At 39.7% G+C, this 19054-nt stretch overlaps 1 protein-coding gene across 1 annotated transcript in view; it reads right to left on the bottom strand.

Annotated features, from left to right (window-relative positions):
• The window catches only part of Aldh1a2 (aldehyde dehydrogenase 1 family member A2), a 78005-nt gene that overhangs the window by 21750 nt on the left and 37201 nt on the right, over positions 1 to 19054 (bottom strand). Inside the window, exons 4-7 of the mRNA XM_038322617.1 lie at positions 17354 to 17483; positions 10809 to 10870; positions 8807 to 8935; positions 8573 to 8686 (exon numbers count right to left, since the gene is read on the bottom strand). Of these exons, the coding sequence (XP_038178545.1) occupies positions 8573 to 8686; positions 8807 to 8935; positions 10809 to 10870; positions 17354 to 17483 (435 nt within the window). The remainder of the gene's footprint in view (positions 1 to 8572; positions 8687 to 8806; positions 8936 to 10808; positions 10871 to 17353; positions 17484 to 19054) is intronic.

Genomic DNA, 19054 nt, shown 5'->3' with positions numbered 1-19054 from the left:
AAACTGTCTTCCTGTACTTTGTTGAAGATGTTTATTGACTCTGTGTTTATAAGAGGCCTTTCATACTCACTTATTAAATATTTACATGTACTGCTTACGTATTTAGCTGCATAAGGAGAAGTTAATCCTATCTTTAATCTGAGTACTGAAGGTTTTTGCTAAAGTAAAATGGAAAGCAGCCACTTCGGCTAAGCTTCTTGTTTCAGACTGTTGCAAATGTTCTGTGATGTGTCAATAGCTTCCCTCTCCCTGGAGCAATCCTAACTGAAGCCATGGTTAAATCTACTTTTAAGTGACACGTTCGATCTAGAAGAATCTATGTGATTTCCAAAGTAATCGACAAAGTTCGAAAAGAATAGATGAATGAATAAATACTAAAAGGGGTTTGGAGATCATGTGACTATAAGCTTTGCCTGTAAGCATCCTCCACTTGCTCACTATTAGCGAAAAGTTAGCTGAAACCATGCACACTGGAGTGTGGTTCTCACTGTGGTACATGTTCCTATCAGTCAAGCACGTCACAAGTCTCGTCTTATAATCACAGAGTCAGTAAACATCTTAACGAAATACCTGATTCTCTACCAAACTATCCGGCTTTCCTCCTTGTCTCAGTCAGTGCTCTACCACTGTGAAGAGACACTATTCAAGGCAACTCTTACAAAAGAATTTAATTGAGGATAGCTTCAAGTTTCAGAGATTTAATCCACTATCATCATGCAGGGGAGCATGGCAGCATACATGGCACTGAAGCAGTAGTCCAGAGCTGCAGCTTGAGCTGCAAGCAGCAGGAAGAGAGAAAAAGAGACTGAGCCTGGCATGGGCTTTTGAAACATCACAGCCTGTCCCCAGTAAAAAACATCTCCTCCAATAAGGCTACACCCAGATCCTTCTAATCCTCTCAGACAATTCCACTCCCTGGTGACTACATCAAATAGATGATTTTATTGGATCTATCTTATTCAAACCATGACAACCTCCTTTATCTCTCTTTCTCATACACTATCTCTACTTATAAAGCATGAGTGCTAAGTTGTTGACTATTTTCTCCTGTTTTTATAAAGCTGTTGCCATCAAAATCATATCCTGTTGTGTTGGTGAATAGAAACACAGGTAAACAAAACAGAACAGTCTCGAAAGAGTGTCCAAACAAATATGGACACTCATGCTTTAGAAAGACACAGGGTAATCCAGTGAAGGAGAGCATCTTTTCAAGAAGTGGTGGTAACTACAGCTATTCATACTATCAAGAAAGAACACTGACCTTTACCTCATAACAAACACAAGAATTAACTCAAAAGTGTACATACTTCAATGTAAAGCAAAGCCAAAAATCCCCAAAGGGAGAAACAGGAGACAACCTTTGAGCTCTAAGTCAGGCAAAGGTTTCTTAGACATAATGTCAAAGGCCTGATCTGTAAAAGAAAATATTACTGGACTGGATCTCATCAAGCTCAGGAGCAACTGTTCTCCTCCAAACTACTGGTAAGACAATTATAGAGAGACCACAGCCTGTGGGAAAGATCTGAAAAATATAAACAACTGGTACCCAGAATATACAAAGAACTCAGAGAATTCAAAAATAAGAAAACAATGGTCCCCTTCCCAAGGGGCAAAGATTAAAAGAAGCCTCACCGAAGGCAATGCACGGTGACAAATATATAAAGAAACAGCTTCACAGATGAGAACTCATAGCGAAACAGCACTGACGTCAGTGCCATCAGCTCTCGGAGTGGCTTGCATTAAAAAGACTAACCATAGCAAGCGCTGGTGAGGATGTGCGGGAGCTGGGAGTGCTTCTACTGCAGGGAGAATAGAAAAGGTATGGAATCCTTAACTGGCCATGACATAGTCACTCTGTCCCTAGGTACTTTATACTTCACACACACACACACACACACACACACATACACATGCACGCATGCACACACATACACGCATGCACACACGGGTTAGGGAGGAAGCAGGGAATATTTGTCCATGAATTGCTCACAGAATGTTTCTATTTGTACTAGACCCAACTGGGAAACAACTCAAATGTTCATCAACAGTTGACAGAATAATCAAGTTGTGATCTATACACAAAATGAAATATTGTTCAGCAGTAAGAAATAGTAGAAATATACAGCAGCACAAGTGAATCTCAAACTAATTTTCTGAGAGAAAACACCTATTGATACTGTGTGTGTCCATTCACATAAACTTGTAGAAAATGAAAGTAACTTAGTCAAAATGCATAAAGTACCCAGCAATACAGGGAATGGGGTGGAGGGAAAGACAGGAGAAGGCCTCTACGTGTGTTGACTGCACGGCACTCTCTGACTGCACTCAGTCTCTCGCTCTCATCGGCGGATGACTACACATGCCTGCTGTGCCATGCTCTACACTTTAAATAGATGAGAGCTACTGCACCTTGAGTATGCCTCAATAAATCTATTAGTAACAATATATTAAGCAAGGAAAATGTCATGGTATAGGTTAACTATGCCATACCCTTTGTGGACTACTAACGTGAAGATTACATTGAACTTCTGTGACTGACTAAGGTATGATTTAATAGCATTTACAGTAAAATAGATGCACTGGGATAAATTAATTAAAATGTAACATAATCAGAGTCTGAAAGGAATAATGAAGAGAAGTAAAAGAAGTTAAGTAAAAAAACAGAAACAAAACAAAAATATATTAGTGCCCAATAACCTGAGATTTCTGGAACACAAGGATGCAACAACTTAAGGTCTTTACTCCAAACAAGAGTCAGGTGTCACAGAACTGAAGCTCACTAGAGCTTGCTGAGCAGCATGGGTCATCCGGGAAGAGCCTGTTAGAATGGCTACAGTGAAACTGTGGGTCTAGAAGACAATGTGGGTGGTCTTCTAGTGTATACAAGTCTTGTTTCAGCACAAATGAACACACTCAGCATTGTGAAGTTCTAAGTGGTTGTGGAGTGGGACCCAACTAATCCAAACCAAGTAAACCACTGATTCTTGACTATGGGTGAAGAATTCTTAGAAAAGCTTATTAAAACGAGGATTCCCAGACTCACTGCCAATTCCAGCTTAAGTTAGAAGCTCTGGGGAGAAGTCCAGGAACCTGAATTTGAATGAGTCCCCACCAGCACCACAGTGAGGTGTTCCTGAACAACTGCTGAAAGCAGTATCTACATTACATATTCTTCGTAAGTCCTCCTTGCCACAGAATTTCATTTTGGCAAACCCTGGTTCAAAGAGTAGTCCCCACTCTAGACCACAGCAAGGAATCCTAACTGAATTTTTCAATGGGTACCAAACTCTTTTCCTGGGCTACATTCTAAGTTGTCCACTAATTAACCTAAAAGGTTTAAAAGGAGCTTATTATGCAAGCTAGCACTTGGTCAATTTTCTAAAACATGAAACATACACTGCTTACGAGAAGCCAAAAATATCTGTAAACTATTTATGAAAGCCACAAAACAAATACAAGGAGAGTGAAGCTGCCAGGGGAGAGTGGGAATTAGCCTGCAACAGATATTCTGTGCAAATGGAAGTTTCATACTCAACTAGTGTTTACTGAAATCTTTCAACATGCCAAGCAATAAGGATAGACCTTTCAAATGTGTTGTCCCAACCCACAAATAAGCCTGTATAGAGTTACTACAGGCCTGCCAAGCATGAAAATGAAGGACAGGAAGGAGGCCAAGATCACACAGTGAGAAAGATAGGTCCTAACCCTTGTCTGGGAGAATCCACTGGTCCTTGTTTTATATCAGTGGTTCTCAACCTGTGAGTCACAGGCCCTTTTGGGTTCTAAAGAACCTTTCACAGGGGTCGCATATCAGATATCCTGAATATCAGATTATTGCATTACAATTATAACAGTAGCAAAATTGCAGTTATTAAGTAGCAATTAAATAATTTTATGGTTGGGGATCACCACAACATGAGGAACTGTACTAAAGGGTTGAAGCATTAGGAAGGGTTGAGAACCACTGTTTTATACCATACTTCCCCAAGCACAGAGTGTCCTATAAAAGTCACTCAGAAGTAAGTTGGAAGCTAGAGTGGTGGTACACATCTTTAACCCCATCATTCAGGAGGCAGAAGCAAGCAGGCAGATAGATCTCTGGGAGTGTGAGGTCAGCCTTGTCTACATAGCCAAGTTCCAGGACAGTCAGGGCTACACAGTAAAACCCAGTCTCAGTCCCCCATCCCCTAAGATCTTCTCCCAAACAAACAAACAAAATAGCAAATGGCTGGGTATGGTAGTACAAGCCTTTATCCAAGTACTCAAGAGGTGGATCTCTGCCAGCCTTCCTCTACTATAGTGAGGTCTAGATCAGCACGGTTACATAGTGAAACCCTGTCTCAAACAAACAACAACAAGAAAAGCCAAACCGAACCAACCAAACAAAAACCCAAGTAACAATGATGCCTCATCCTTACTGACACTTTCCTAAGAACCAGGCCCCACGCCAAACATTTCACTGCGGTTTCTTTCACCCTTTCAAGTCACGAAGTAGATAAAAATCATTCCTAACCTACACAAGGACATCTGAGGCCTGCACAGATTGCACAGAAACAAGTCCTGTGGCTAAAGTCATACAACCATCATAGGCATCTAATCAAGTTGAGGTTTTACATACAAATCTGGCACATATAATCTTAATTGCTCTTTAGTGTAAATTGAGTCCTATGTTTGAATTTCTTACCAAAAATGTACTTTATCTACTGCTTTCTGGAGCAAGGCAAAGTATAGTACTTTCAAGTTGCAATGATCAGTACTTTACTTTCTAAGTAAAAGATCAAGGGATATTAACTCAAGCTGAACTAGGTTAACCTCCTAAGTGAATATAAAATTCTAAGAGAGTTTTTGCTTACCACAAGGCTAATTCAACTGATCATCAACTGTTTAACTGCATGATCCTTGCTTGTTGTGTCACTGCATAGCTTTCCTGATGGATTAATTTGGTCTAATGTGGCTGAGTATCATAATCAGAGGACTAGGAAGAAGATTTTAGGGAAACAGCTACAGAGAAAAATCTTCTCATTTATCTATTCCCATGTGCTTTGTACTCCTCTTAAGTAACCCAGCAAGAACGAGGATATCCCATGTTCACCAGTCATTGGGTGATGAGATCCAGTATAGGCAGGCTAGACCTTCAACTATGGATGGCATTAGGAAATCAGACATATACTGACTCCTGAAGAGGTCCCACCTGGTGTGATAAGCTTTTAGGTTACATTTGGCTCCCTTCCCATATTTCCATATCATCCTGAAGAGACTTTGCTGGAAAGGTACTGGATTGGTATATAATCTGAGGCTTTGGAATTTTAAATGTCTATCAAAAATATAACTATTGGAAAGACAATCAAACTTTAATTCCTATTTCAGAGAACAGCAGATAAATGACCTATACCAGATCAAACAACAGAGGTATTAAAGATGCAATTTTAATTTGAGTTTTAGAAAAAATGAATTGGAACATTGGTGAAAACCTTTCAGAATTAAATACTTTTAAATGATTCCTGCAATGAAGTAATTTCCACTAAAATATTTGCATCATATAAAAAATGTGTTCTTTGAGAAATGGGCACAGTGGCTCACATCTGTATTTCTTGAATTCTCTAACCTAAGGCTGTAGGGCTGTCATAAGTTTGAGGCCAGCCTGGTGTGCAGAGTAAGACTACTTCAAGCAACAACAAAACAAACAAATGAATAAATACCCTCTTTGAGATGCCATCCCAGAGTTCAATGAACCCTGCCTGCTACAGGCATGTACAAGCTTGTGGTCAGAAAGCAGCACAGTACTGTCTGGCACAGGGGCATGTAATAGAGGCAAGTAACTTAGCCTTCCTAGCTGTACTTACCTTACCCCTGCACCTTCTTCGGCTGCTGATGTGATGTTGTAGGATGACAAGCACTTAGCTACCATTAAGAAGTATTTGTTCAATCAATATTGACTATTAATATCCAAAGTTTAACGCCTCCATAAGAATCATTCATTTTCTACAGTTTTATTGAGGGTCATTTCATGCCCTATAGGATATTCCTTTTGATGTATGCGACTTAGACATTTTAGTTTATTACCAGAGCTGTGTAACTCCCACAATGATTACCGCTATCTAAACACAGGACAGTACAACACAAGCGCAAGAAATTCTATATCCACTTGGTCACTCGTCTCAGCCCCTGGAAATCACTAATCTGCTTTGCCTCTGTACATTTGCCTCTCCTAGACACTTCTCAGTTAAGTATGCTCATAAAATAATGACATAAGCTTGACATTACTGAATTCTTTAAGTTTCATGTCTACACAATTGACCCATGCTATGTATGTTTCTTTCCATTTTAATTATTGAATAATATGCCATCAGCGGATATACTACATTTTGTCAGCTCATCATTTGATAGACATTTAGGTTGTCTCTACTTCAAAGAATAATGTTATAAACAGTTGTGTATAAGTTTCTGTGTCGGGCAGACTTCTGTCAAGTGCTCTTATATGTCTACTGAGATGATCATATGGCTTTTGTCTTTCATCCTACTAATACGGAGTGTTAAACTGATTGTTTTTCTATAGTAATCTAACCTTTCACTCCTGGATAAATTTGTATTTGGCTGTGGTATATAATCCTTTGTAGATCCTGCTTCGTTTTGTTTGGAAGTGTTTTATTCAGGATTTTTGCCACCATAGTCATATGGGATAAAGATGTAGGTTTCTTGTGATTCTGTTAAAAAGGGCTGCCTGTATTTTTCCCTCAGTTTTTAATTCAGAATTCTTTCCAATGGCTTGTTTTGTCAATACTGCTTTCTAGTCTGGTCCTAATTGGATACAGGTGTTCTTTAGCATCTAGTCTTTAGCAAATACTTTAAAAGCAACAGACTCTGTACATCCAGGAAGAATACTTCCCTTTTACATCCACATTTTGCTTTGTATTTTTCATACATTTCAAAGTTATGATAGCAAGTACAGGTCAAATAAAAGTTTGGAAACAGAATATAAACTCTTGACAAATATAAAATTCAGTCACTTTTAACTGTAAATTATCAGTCAAGTCTATTAATCTAATATAAAATCAGTACGAGTCCATTTAAGTAAATACCATTAACTTTGCATCACCTGACTTTAAGAAGCTTCTAGACCTGCTGTCAGGTATGCTGGCCATCAGCCACATGTGGCTATGGAACACTTGCAATGTGTATAATGACACTGAGCTGTGTTAGAAGTGTAAATCATACACCAGATCTCAAAGACTTCACAGGGAAAAGAATGTAAAATAGGGAGTCACTAATTGTATAGTGATAGGCTAAAATAATATTTTATAAATATGGTATTTAAAATGCTACTAAACCCATTTGTTTCTCTTCCATTTCCCACTCTAACTGACAGACTCGGCTCTCATTCTTCCTACTAGGTTGCAACATTGCAGACCTGAAGATATCTCACATTCAGTGTGGCTGTCATCCATGAGGTTCCAACAAGGATACCTGTAGCTCTGGAACAGTTCAGGTTCACACAACAGGAATGAGAACAACATTTCTAGTTCCATTATCCTAATCAGATGCAGGAACTCTGTAGCATCTAGTTTCTAACAATGTTTGAGAACTCTTTTATCATCTGAACCTGAATCAAAGACATGATGGAATAGCAGGTTTGTCACGATCAGGGATCCATAACCACAACTCATATTTGCCTTGCTACTTTTGATATGACTTACTAGATTAAAAAAGTCTTTACATTTTCACTATCTAGAAAAAATAAGATATTTTGATGTACAAAAAATGACACAGAATTCAAATTTTGGCATCTATGAAAAAAGTTTTGCTTGTACACAGCCTCACTCATTAGTTTATTTACATCAGGCATGCTCGGCACCAGTTTGGCATAGTGGAGTAATGCAATGGAGAACATATATAGCTTGCAAAGTCTCCAGCACTCAGTACCTGGCCTTTCACAGAAAGCTGTGCTGACCTCTGCTCTGTAGCATCCCTATGGCATATAAGGCAGTCAGTTGCCACTTGCATCTACAGACCCTGGTGAAAGGGGAAGAAGGGAAGGTTGTCCCTGCATTCTCCACGAGACTAGTTCAGATCTCCAGCCGCTTTCCTTGCTTGTTTTACATTCCTGACTAAAAGCAATGTCCAGAGCCTCTGGGGTAGTTTTTACACAGAGTCACCAATAGTCAGTGTGCACCTCTGCTTTCACACTCACTGGTGTTCTATAATAGAGACTGATGTTGCCCCTTCAGGGGCTTGGATGCTCACTGTTGGGTGTTGAGCCTATGGGCACTGTTTGCAGCATTTATTTATGTATTTATTGTGTATATGTATGTACACACACATGTGCACCAGAGGACAACCTCAGGTGTCTGTCATTCCTCAGAAGCAATCGCTTTTTTTGCTTTTTGAGGCAGAGCCCCTTCCCTTTCCTTAAACTTTCCAAGTAGCCCAGGATGGCTGGCAAGCAACCCCAGAGACCTGCCATCTCTGCGTCCCCAGTGCTGAGATCACAAATGTGCACCACTACACCTGCATTTCTGATAAACCCCTTTACTCATTCATGGGACTGTCCCTCAGTGGTTTCCCAGGTACTTACCTCAGTAGAGCCTGTAAACGCAATCTTGTCTATGCCAATATGAGAAGCTATTGCTGCCCCTGCTGTTGGTCCATACCCTGGCAGAATATTGACGACGCCGGGTGGAAAGCCAGCCTAAAAAACACAAATGGGAGGGCAGTGTGTGTGAGCATCCCCTTTCACGTCGGCTAGGCTCTGCTTCACAGGTTCCACAAGAAGGAGGTGAGGAAACCCCCTGAGGTCAGTTTTTCCTACCTCCTTGATGAGTGCTCCCATGTACAGTGCACTGAGTGGTGTCTGCTCTGCCGGCTTGATAACCACTGTGTTCCCGCAGCACAGCGCGGGAGCGATTTTCCAGGTGAACATCAGCAGGGGGAAGTTCCACTGGAAGGGAAAAGCAAGGTTAAAGGGGAGAAGTTCCTCCATTACTTTAATTTCCAAGCTGTGACTTCAGATTTTGAAAATCATCCTGAACGTAAATCCTCTCCACTGCCAAGTGTAGACCTTTGGGGTTCTGATGACATCTAGGCTCTAGCCTTGAAAATCTCTTTCTCTGTTTTCAACGTGATACACCCCAACCATCCACCTAAAGAAACCTCAAACTGAAAGGGAGTAGGGAGTTATTTTCAATGTTTGTTTAGCTTTACATTTTATTTTGTTTACATATTTCTAGAATTGGGCTTTGTTCCAGAATTTCAATATGTGAATTTTCCCCTAAATTTAGAATTTTTACACCAATATTTTCACACTGGTATGAAAATACTTCATGTATAATAATTAGAAACTAAAATTCTAGCTATCAATTACTTTTTGAGACAATGTGAATTTCAATGTGGCATTTTTATATGTATTGTCATAAATGTACAATTATAAATTGTAGAAAATGTAATTATCAATATACAAAAATTTTATCAGCCTCCTTCCTACTGCAAAATACACCTACAGAAACCAAACTAACGTATTTTTATGAATATATGAATGTGGGGATTAACATGATATAAACTGATTTTAAAAATTAAGCTTGTGTGGTCATAAGCTCAGGCATGAACTCCTAACTATCAAGTATCATTAATAATTTCATTAAGAAAGAAAACAGCACTCCTGATCCTCTGGTTTCAGCCCCTGACCACACTGTGTTTGGGCCTGACGCACCTCAGCTGCCATGCTTGAAGGATTCTCACTGGCTCTAGCAAGCTGCAAAAATATACAAGTGTCTTTCCTTCACCAAACACCCAATTTCTTTCCTCCTTAGTTGTTTATAAACTTAGGAGTCCTTGGTGATGTTTTAATTCCATCTACAGTGTGTAAATCTTGGAGGCAGTAATTGAGGGAGGGGCTGACAGGCGTTCTTGTCTTGTGAGGGAAGCTGCCATTCTGAGGATGCTTACAGAGAAGGTGGCAGACATGGGGGAGGGGGAGTTCCTCCTTTCTTAATTCTCTAATGAGAGTCACAAATAAACCAGAGGTTATTGATCATTTAATAAATATTAATAAGCCCCTAAGAATCTTTGGTCCCAAATTCAAAGATTATTTTTGAGTCTTTCCTCTGTTTTGCAAGAGAAAACTTCTTGTCTTATCTATATTGAGAATTTAATGTCAGCACCCCCGTCCCCCTCTATTGTAATCCCAGTTGGAACTATGAGCCAGTACTGTTAGAAGCTTGGGTGACGCCTTGTATTGTGCCAAGGGTGTGTATGGGAGAGAACGAAGGACAGTGTTTAGTGTTCCAAGCCAAACACTAGTCACTACATCTATTTTTCTTTACAAGACAGAAAACAGCAGGGAATGGTTTCAATTTTGATTGTGATGTTAATTGTACTGCTGTGTCTTCTGGAGCATCTTCTCTCTAGATTCTTGTGAAAACAGACAGTGGGAAGAAAGGGATTAAGAGACCATATAAAACAATATGCTGGCAAGATGAAACACAAACAAGCAAATACAAGTCCGCATTAATTTCCCATAAGCAGATAGACATTCATAACCAAGGGTGGGTTATTCATACACTGTACTTTGCTTTGCTTATTTTTATCAGGAGAATTCGTGACTTGAGGACTCAACTCATGGTGGTAGGCCTGAGCCACTGTTCACCTGTTCAAATAAGCATTTACAGGGGGGCTGCTAGAGACGTCAACAGCGTGAGCTCGGGTTCTTCTTCCCAGTAATGGAAAACACACATCACCAAGGACCATACTTTATGTGTCTTTAAGAGAACTGGATCAAATGAAAATAAATATGAAGTGTGAGAAGATACACTCACTGGGATGATCTGTCCACACACTCCAATGGGTTCATGTCTCGTGAAAGTAAAATAGTCCCCATCTGGAAAACAAGAAGCATGATCACTCCACAAAACGGTTTCTGTCAGGGGAAAAATTCAGAGGGAGGACTTAGGTCCTCCAGTGAAAACCAGAAATGAAGCTGAAGCACATACTACTCGCCACACACCAAAGCTGGTATTTGGTGTGTGTTTGTGTGGGGGTGGTTACACATAAACCTACCACGTGGACAGAATGCCAGATGAGAGGACATTTATGACAAATGATACAAACTTATGATAGGCAAAGCAGTCATGAAAGAGAAACCTTCAAACTGGAACACATTAAATACTCAATTTTATGTTAAATACTAACATATATAGAATAGTTAAGCTGATTTAAATGTTAAAGTACCTCAAGCTTTTAAACAGCTCACTGGGTATTTTTCAAAATTAAAAGCCACTAAGTGAAATGCTATTGAGAACATTTTTTTATTCGGGCACCTGGAAAGTGTGAGGAAGGAAAGTAAGACATATTCCCTCTCGTGCAGTGCAGTTGTCACAGGCACAACCTGGGTCCTGGGGACACAGGCAGGTCCAAAGTTTCACCTCAGTGAGGCATGACAAGAGAGTGCCCTTGTACGCTAAGGGCTTGGAGGAATAGCTGGAGACACTGACCATCCTTGATTATCTTGTAGGAATAGCAGGCAGTTCGAATAATGATCTAGGAGGCCCAAACCAAATTCTTTAGAAAAATGCTGTTGCTTTTTTCTGGGTATGTTTAAAAAGCTAATTGAAGCACATCTTTGTTTCCGCTTCTGATGCTGGTCTCTGGTCACTTCATGAGTGGTTTGTCTGTCAAAAGCAGTGCCCTCAGTCCCCAAGGAAAGTGAAGCTACAACTAACACTCAGGGAAGCCTCCCTACTGGAGCCGGGGATGAAGGTGGGGACAGGAGGGTGTGGGAGAGACAAAGATAAATGACTCATTAAGTTGTTGATCTTTGTCTCTCAACACATCTTAACTACTGACGTTTATCACCCAGGCTTATTTTAGCTAAGTTCAAAATTATGTTTTTTTAAATAAAGTCTCTTTCTGCTCGTCCTCTTCCCCCACCTTCCCACCCACACCCTTCCCTGATCTCTAGACCTTCTTCTCCACCTTAGTTGCTATCTATGGCCTTCATTTCTCCAAGGAACTTTCACTTATAGGAAAGTTTCTGTGGAGCCTCTCACACAAGTGTAATCAAGCTATTGTCTCCCCCTCTCCTTTCTCATGTAAAGCAAACTGCAACTCAGTCCTGGGCTCAATAACAGGACTGCTGTGAACTCTCCTGAGGGTCATCAGGTGGCTTTCTGCTTACTCCTTACTACTTGCTGTAGACAATGCAAAGGATAACACTTTATGTATCTTAGTATATCTTTGGGAGTTCTTGATTAAAGTACATGTGTCTTTAATGCTTTATTAAATGATTGCCAAATCATCTTTTATAAAAGTTATAACAAGTTCTAACAACATGTTACAGTTTCTACTCTTTGATCAGTTTTCTGAATATCTGAATTTTAGCCAGTCTGAGAGCTGGATAATGGCAAATTGTTCTAATTTTGAATTCTGTTTGATATGTTTAATGATATTTAATGATGAACATACTAACCATTTTCAATTTTTTCTTCAAATTTAAAACCTTAGCTCCTTTTCTTTGGGGGCCTTCATTATTTTAGGTGTTTGAGGAACACTGTGACTATCAAGGTAACTGTCACTGTCATAGTATTGTGCAGTAATCTTCACCTTGTCTCTTGGGCTTCATTAACAGATACTATCTTAAATGGAGGAAAGAAAGGCAGGCAGGCTTTGTGCTGGAGGGACAGGGAGCTGGTATGTAGAAACTATCCATAGGATGGTAATATTTACTCCAAGTGGTACTTTAAAGTTCAACTTCACTGCAGGGCGGTGTTGGCACACACCTTTAATCCTAGCACTCAGAAGGCAGAGGCAGGAGGATCTCTGAGTTCGAGGCCAGACTGGTCTACAGAGTTAGTTCCAGGACAACTAGGGTTATTACACAGAGAATCCCTGTCTCAAACACGCACACGTGCACACACACACACACAAACACACACACGTGCGCGTATGCACACACACATAGAAGAGGAGAAGGAAGAGGAAGAGGAAGAAAAAGAAAAATCAGCTAAACTACTCCAACTCTGTGTGAGACAAGTCATGAATCTTCTGAAAAGATACCATCAGCTGTGCCAGGACAAGTCACTACTGCACTCTCTAGAAAGGGTTTCCATGAGGAGCAACAATACTGATTATAACTATATAAAATTCAACTGGCAAGGAAAGCTCCCATACTAGACGATAATTTAGCTAAGGTGATGTACTCAAGTGGCTAAATACAAAGCACTGAGTTGGAGGGAGGTGTCCATCACTGAGATGAGGACAGATTACTGCAAGAAGTAAAGGGAAGATGAATTGAAGAACCGATGTTTATTTTAGCACAACTGAAGGAAACAGGTGGTTCAGAGCAAATTCATTAGGCAACCATGTGAGCACAACACAGGGATTCATAGGTTTTCCATTTCCAGCCTACACATGCAAGATTGTAAAGGTATCAGGTAATGTTGAAAGCTACTGAAAAATGAAAGTAAGGAAAGGAAAATGTAAACAATAGCTTTAGAAGCTGATCTTATGGGGAGTAACTTGACCTGATAATTGTGTCTTAAGAGAAACTGAGTTATAGAGGATAAAATGTACCTAATAATCTGTTCATAGATTTGATACACACAGAGCTATAGGTTGGCACAGAGGGGGTACTAAGTCTTCCAGTCCTCACAGGTGACTTCACTAAGTCCTAAATAAAGACACACGGGGTATCTTGGATCTTGAACTTTTCTCAAGAAAACACTTAATGGAGCCCTGTGCCCTGTGAATGCAATGGGTGCTCCTATATGTCCAAAGGACACCCCCAATTAGGCAGCTGTGATTTCTGGAAAACATAAGAGATATACCTTCTACTAGGCCCCTGGGGAGGACTGAGGGCACTTAGAGGCCCGTTCATAGTTATCAGGACCCTGCTACAAGTCCCCCAAGTATCTATATTAGGGTCACCAGGAGCCAGTCTTTTGGGACCCAAATCTTTCCCAGTATCACTAGACCTATCAATTGTTGATTTGCCAGGTCGGCTCATTCCTTAACAATGAACACAGAGTTACTTGCTGGTCTCATTTTGAGGAAAATTATCAAGTGACAAGTTTCAAGGATTAGTAACGTTTTTCTTCCCACATTCTTTAAATCTTAGAAATAAAATGAAACAAGTCTACTCACTTACTACTGTATGGAACTAGTTTTGCAGGCTACCCATGCTGTCTAGATGTTGTATGGTGCCTCTTGCACTTCAATGTTCAAACAAAGCACCCTGTGATCTTGCTGAATAGATTCTGAACCCTCCGGTCATGAAGAATGTAAGAACCTTACAATTAGATAAGTCTATTGTGCTATGACACTGGTTGAATAGCACACTAATGTCTGCTGAGTATGCACACACAGTAAGTACATTAGGAAAAGACTTTGTCCTCGAGGCAAGTACAGAATAAGTCTCTCTGATATTTGTGAAAATTAAGCCACTTCCCTATGTTCTTTGTTGGGAATTTGATAAAATTATACAGGGGAGAAGGGAGAGACAGACAGAGAGATAGAGACAGAGAGATGAAAACAGAGAGATAGTAATATTTAATTAAAAGTTTAAATATTTGGGTAATTCCTTCAAGGCAAACATTACTTTTAAAGGCAGAGACTATAAATGCTTTAAAAAATTTAATGTAGCTTTTATCCTCATATTCTGGCACATCCTGCACATAAAATAAAGTCTAATGATGTAATTATAGCCAAAAAACTTCATGTGTCAGAAATGAGATTTGTGGTATGAATCTCAAGTTCCCGATAACAACCAACGGCATTTCAACAGCTGTAGTGAGTCTTCTATAGCCAGCATCAATAAAATGAGTTCTTTAGCAACACAAGAGTCTATAGCATAATTCAGTGAATGGGCACCCTCTTCCTATCTTTAACGTTCACACAGAAATAATCTGGGGTTGAGGGTACAGCTCAGGGCTAGGGCCTTTGACTGCATTAGAAATACTCTGGAGAAGATAACAACATTTTAACTAATCCAAGTAGTTAACATTTAGACCAAAAACACAGAACTAGTCCATTCTGCATTCTAGTAGATTCCAGTGTATGTAAGCACCATGCCGAACTGTCTGAGCATTGTGCCACAGTGACAGATTCTGTGGGTGTTTTATTCACACAATGAAACTTTACATTAGCATGAAGTGGCACTAACACTGTTCTTTCCAGGAGTCCAACGGTAGATTGTTCCTGGGTCTTCCATTAATAGATTTCAGCTCTATCACTATTTCATTACACAGTCTTGAAAATAAGTTAGTTTTCTCTTCTGCAATTGATTCCTGTGTCTATAAAGTGAGATCAGCCTTATGGGTCCCTTGAGTTCTCTGCAATGTCTTCAAGAGGTTCCTTATGAAGAGCTGACTTCACAGCTTCCTCCACCATCCATTCAGCTCCTATAACTACCCTGGTTCTTATCAAGTGAGTTCAGCAAACTGCCCTCACTCTCGTTATGATTAAAGAGAATTTCAGATTTCACACATGCATTCACTATTATTGACAGTACCAGAATGAGATGACTGAAGACAAAAGCTTTGCGTCTGATCATTATCTGCATTTTTAGCTCAGTCTTCAGTTTAACAGGTAAAACTGGAGTAAAGTTGAAACAGATAAATAGCTACATATGACCCAGGTAGTTTTTAACCTTCACTATATGTTGGCATATCATAAAGCCATTTTGTAACAAAATTCAGCTTAAAGTATGGATCCTGTTTTCCTACTTACTATAAAATCAATACAATAACAGTCATTCAGAGGAAAGTAGGGCACCACAGCTCCTCTTTCACTCTTAGCAAACTATAAATAAGTTTGATTCCCATCACAGGGAAGAAAAGGCAGGGAAGGAACAGAGAACTCTTGATTTGAGTCACAAAGATCAAAAAGGAGGAAATTATACTTCTCAGGGCTGCTACAACAGAAGAGATAAAAAATTGAACAAAAGAAAAGTATTCATTAAATCAAAGTAATGATTATTATTAATCATCATAAGTAGGAGTTGCCACAGGAGGGTTAAAGCACAGGATTTATGGTCAGAGAGAATGGCTCTACTGAGTGCTGGGCCAGGGAATAATGGATAGTGTTATAAAGAAAATAGCACTAGAGCCCTTTTGAATCAAACAATAGCAGCTAATTGTGGGTCTTGAGTGAGATAAATAGAGGGTGGTGAGCAAAACTCCAAAGTAAGAGGACATGGCATCTTGTTGAAGGTTTTTTTATTATTTATTTATTTTTTTTTTATTTTTTTATTTTTTTTTTTTTGGTTTTTCGAGGCAGGGTTTCTCTGTGGCTTTGGAGCCTGTCCTAGAACTAGCTCTTGTAGACCAGGCTGGCCTCGAACTCACAGAGATCTGTCTGCCTCTGCCTCCTGAGTGCTGGGATTAAAGGCGTGCGCCACCACCGCCCGGCTCTTGTTGAAGGTTTAAAAAAATGATCATCTCTTCTCTACTTCCCAAGTCCTTCTAGAAGGCAAACAAGGTAGATACTTGATCTCTATACCTGATTGCTCATTTATATTCAAAATACACACACACATTTTTGTTTTTAGACCTGAAATTTACTAGTTACGTGACCTTGCTGAGACACTAACTTCTTAGCATCTCATTAGGCATACACTATTTAATTAGAGTTTGTTTTACAGAATCACAGTTATCATACCCTAAATGTAAAAGAACACTTAACATGCTCAGGTACTATGCAAATAGTCATTATTTCTTGTGTTATAATGTGAAGCAAAAACTGGGGATGTTTGCAGAGAAACACAGGTAACACATAAAGACCACATGACTTTCCTAAATTCTGGACTTCACTATGGAAATAAAACAATGAAATCAAATTGATATTGAAGTATGGTATTACAAAGGACAAATGGGAATGGGATAAACGAATCTGAGAATAAATATCTAAGTAATTATGACCTCTCTTACCTAGTCTCCCCTCAGGAGCCCCCTAGCTTAGTCTTATTAGGCTGACTACCATGAGGTGAGTCCTCATGTCCCCTTCATTTGGTCTCTTTCCTATAAAATTTATTCCATCCAGTTGCTAAAATAGATCCCCTTCTACCGAATCCCCCTCTGCTCCACACACTTCAATCCTGAGGACTTAACCTAGCTCTTAGCAGCTAATCCCTGTATGCTATTCCCTAGCTGACTGGTAAATTGATTTAAGTGGCTCTCCACGCTTATATCTATACACATAAAGAGGGACATTGTCAGGGTTAGTGACATAATCTGTTTGGCCCTGTGCTCAGTTTAAGCTGCCACAAGTGTCTCATATCTACATTGTATCTGGCTGCTCTTTGTGTTTGGAGAAGTATTTCCGGCAGAGCTCCACATTTTCCTCTTTGATATACTCATGTTTCACATACCTACAGGAATGGTCATTCCATGAATTTTATCAGCCCAGCCAGCATAATATCGCAGGGTTTTGATGACTCCCTGCAGATCAATGTAAAAAGCTTGCAGGAATGGCTTGCCACCATTTAGAGATTCCATGGTCTGTAGGAAAAGAAACCGAGAAGAGTTAAGTCCTCAGAACTTTGCAGTGATATGCTGTAGTGAGTCTAATTCTACAGAAGAAGAAACACAGAATAGAGGGACACGGCTAGACATGACTGGCGATGCACACTGTCCAGCTCCGCTTTCCCAAACAGGAAGGTGTCCCGTCCTAACAGGCTTGCTTGAGTTACTAGTAAAAGACCACAACGGACACACACGTGCTGTTCTTGTGCCTGTGTTTTCCTTGCCCACTGTCCAGATATATAAACACAACGCTTCTTTAGTTGATGATAAAGAAATGCTCTGCTTGTCAAACCACCTTCAGTTATATTAATGGTCAGAGTGGAAGGGGGATCTTTCTGAGAGTGCACTAGTAATTCGAATCCACAAAGAGAAGCAGGGATGTCGGTTTTGTATGCATTCAATGTGGATATAAAATGTTCTACACAGCTGCCAAGACCCCTGCTGAGAAGTGAAATATTCATGGTGCATAGCAAGCTTATTTATTACCACCAAATAAACAAGATCTCCTCTGGGGAAGCCCAGACTTTAACAATTTAAAGACTGGTTTTTGTAAACATTTATGTTAACAACCATTATCTATTAAGAGTAAAGTATCTGGTCCATTTATAAAAATAGCAATAATAAACAGCTTTACATTATAAACATTATTTTAATGACATGTTCCTAAATTGATTAAGTCTGTTACAAAAACAATGATCACTGGAACAATGAAGTAAGACTATTTTCACTTGAGACATACTAGGCTGTTAGAAGTTTAACAAATGAAATAAACAAAATAGATATTTATAATTTTTTTTTTGGTTTTTCGAGACAGGGTTTCCCTGTAGTTTCTAGAGGCTGTCCTGGAACTAGCTCTTGTAGACCAGGCTGGCCTCGAACTCAGAAATCCGCCTGCCTCTGCCTCCCGAGTGCTGGGATTAAAGGCGTGTGCCACCGCTGCCCGGCTAGATATTTATAATTTAATGCTTCTCTGTAATAGGACATTATATAACATGTACTGGTATGAAATCGTTTGATTACTGACAGCACTAAACTCAGAGTATTTTCCAGTTACTGAAGTTAAACAGCACTATTACTGACAGCACAGTCCCCTACTTACTCCACAAAACAAAGCTCATTTTTAACTGCAACTTGTCACTCTACACTGGCTCACTTTATAAGAGAAAAGTCAATAATTTCCCAGTCCTTCTAAGCCCATTTACATGTTCACAAATTAGACAATACATTCTCTAATGTAGTTAGTTAACAAAGAGCCAAGGTCTACAAAGCACAGAGAAAAGAAGTGGAGCCCATAACCAATTGAGGACCATCCAAGGATGGATCCCTGACATACACTGCCTACATCTCTAAGTGGTTCTTAATTTCAGAAAGTCTTCATTCTAAAGAAACTAGCTATTTAGAAACTATTTCTTTCTATTTGAAGTGTGTGGCGTGTGAGGGGGTATGAGCACATGAATAACGATGCCTGTGGAGGCTAGAGGTCTGCCTCCCTGGAGCTGGAATTTCAGGGAGTTATGAGCTTACCTATCTGGGTTCTGGAGCCAAAC

Source organism: Arvicola amphibius, chromosome 3 (assembly GCF_903992535.2).
Source record: "Arvicola amphibius chromosome 3, mArvAmp1.2, whole genome shotgun sequence".
Classification (NCBI taxonomy): Eukaryota; Metazoa; Chordata; class Mammalia; order Rodentia; family Cricetidae; genus Arvicola; species Arvicola amphibius.
The sequence above is the reverse complement of the archived record's forward strand: the minus strand, read 5'-3'. Positions and strand labels throughout refer to the sequence as shown.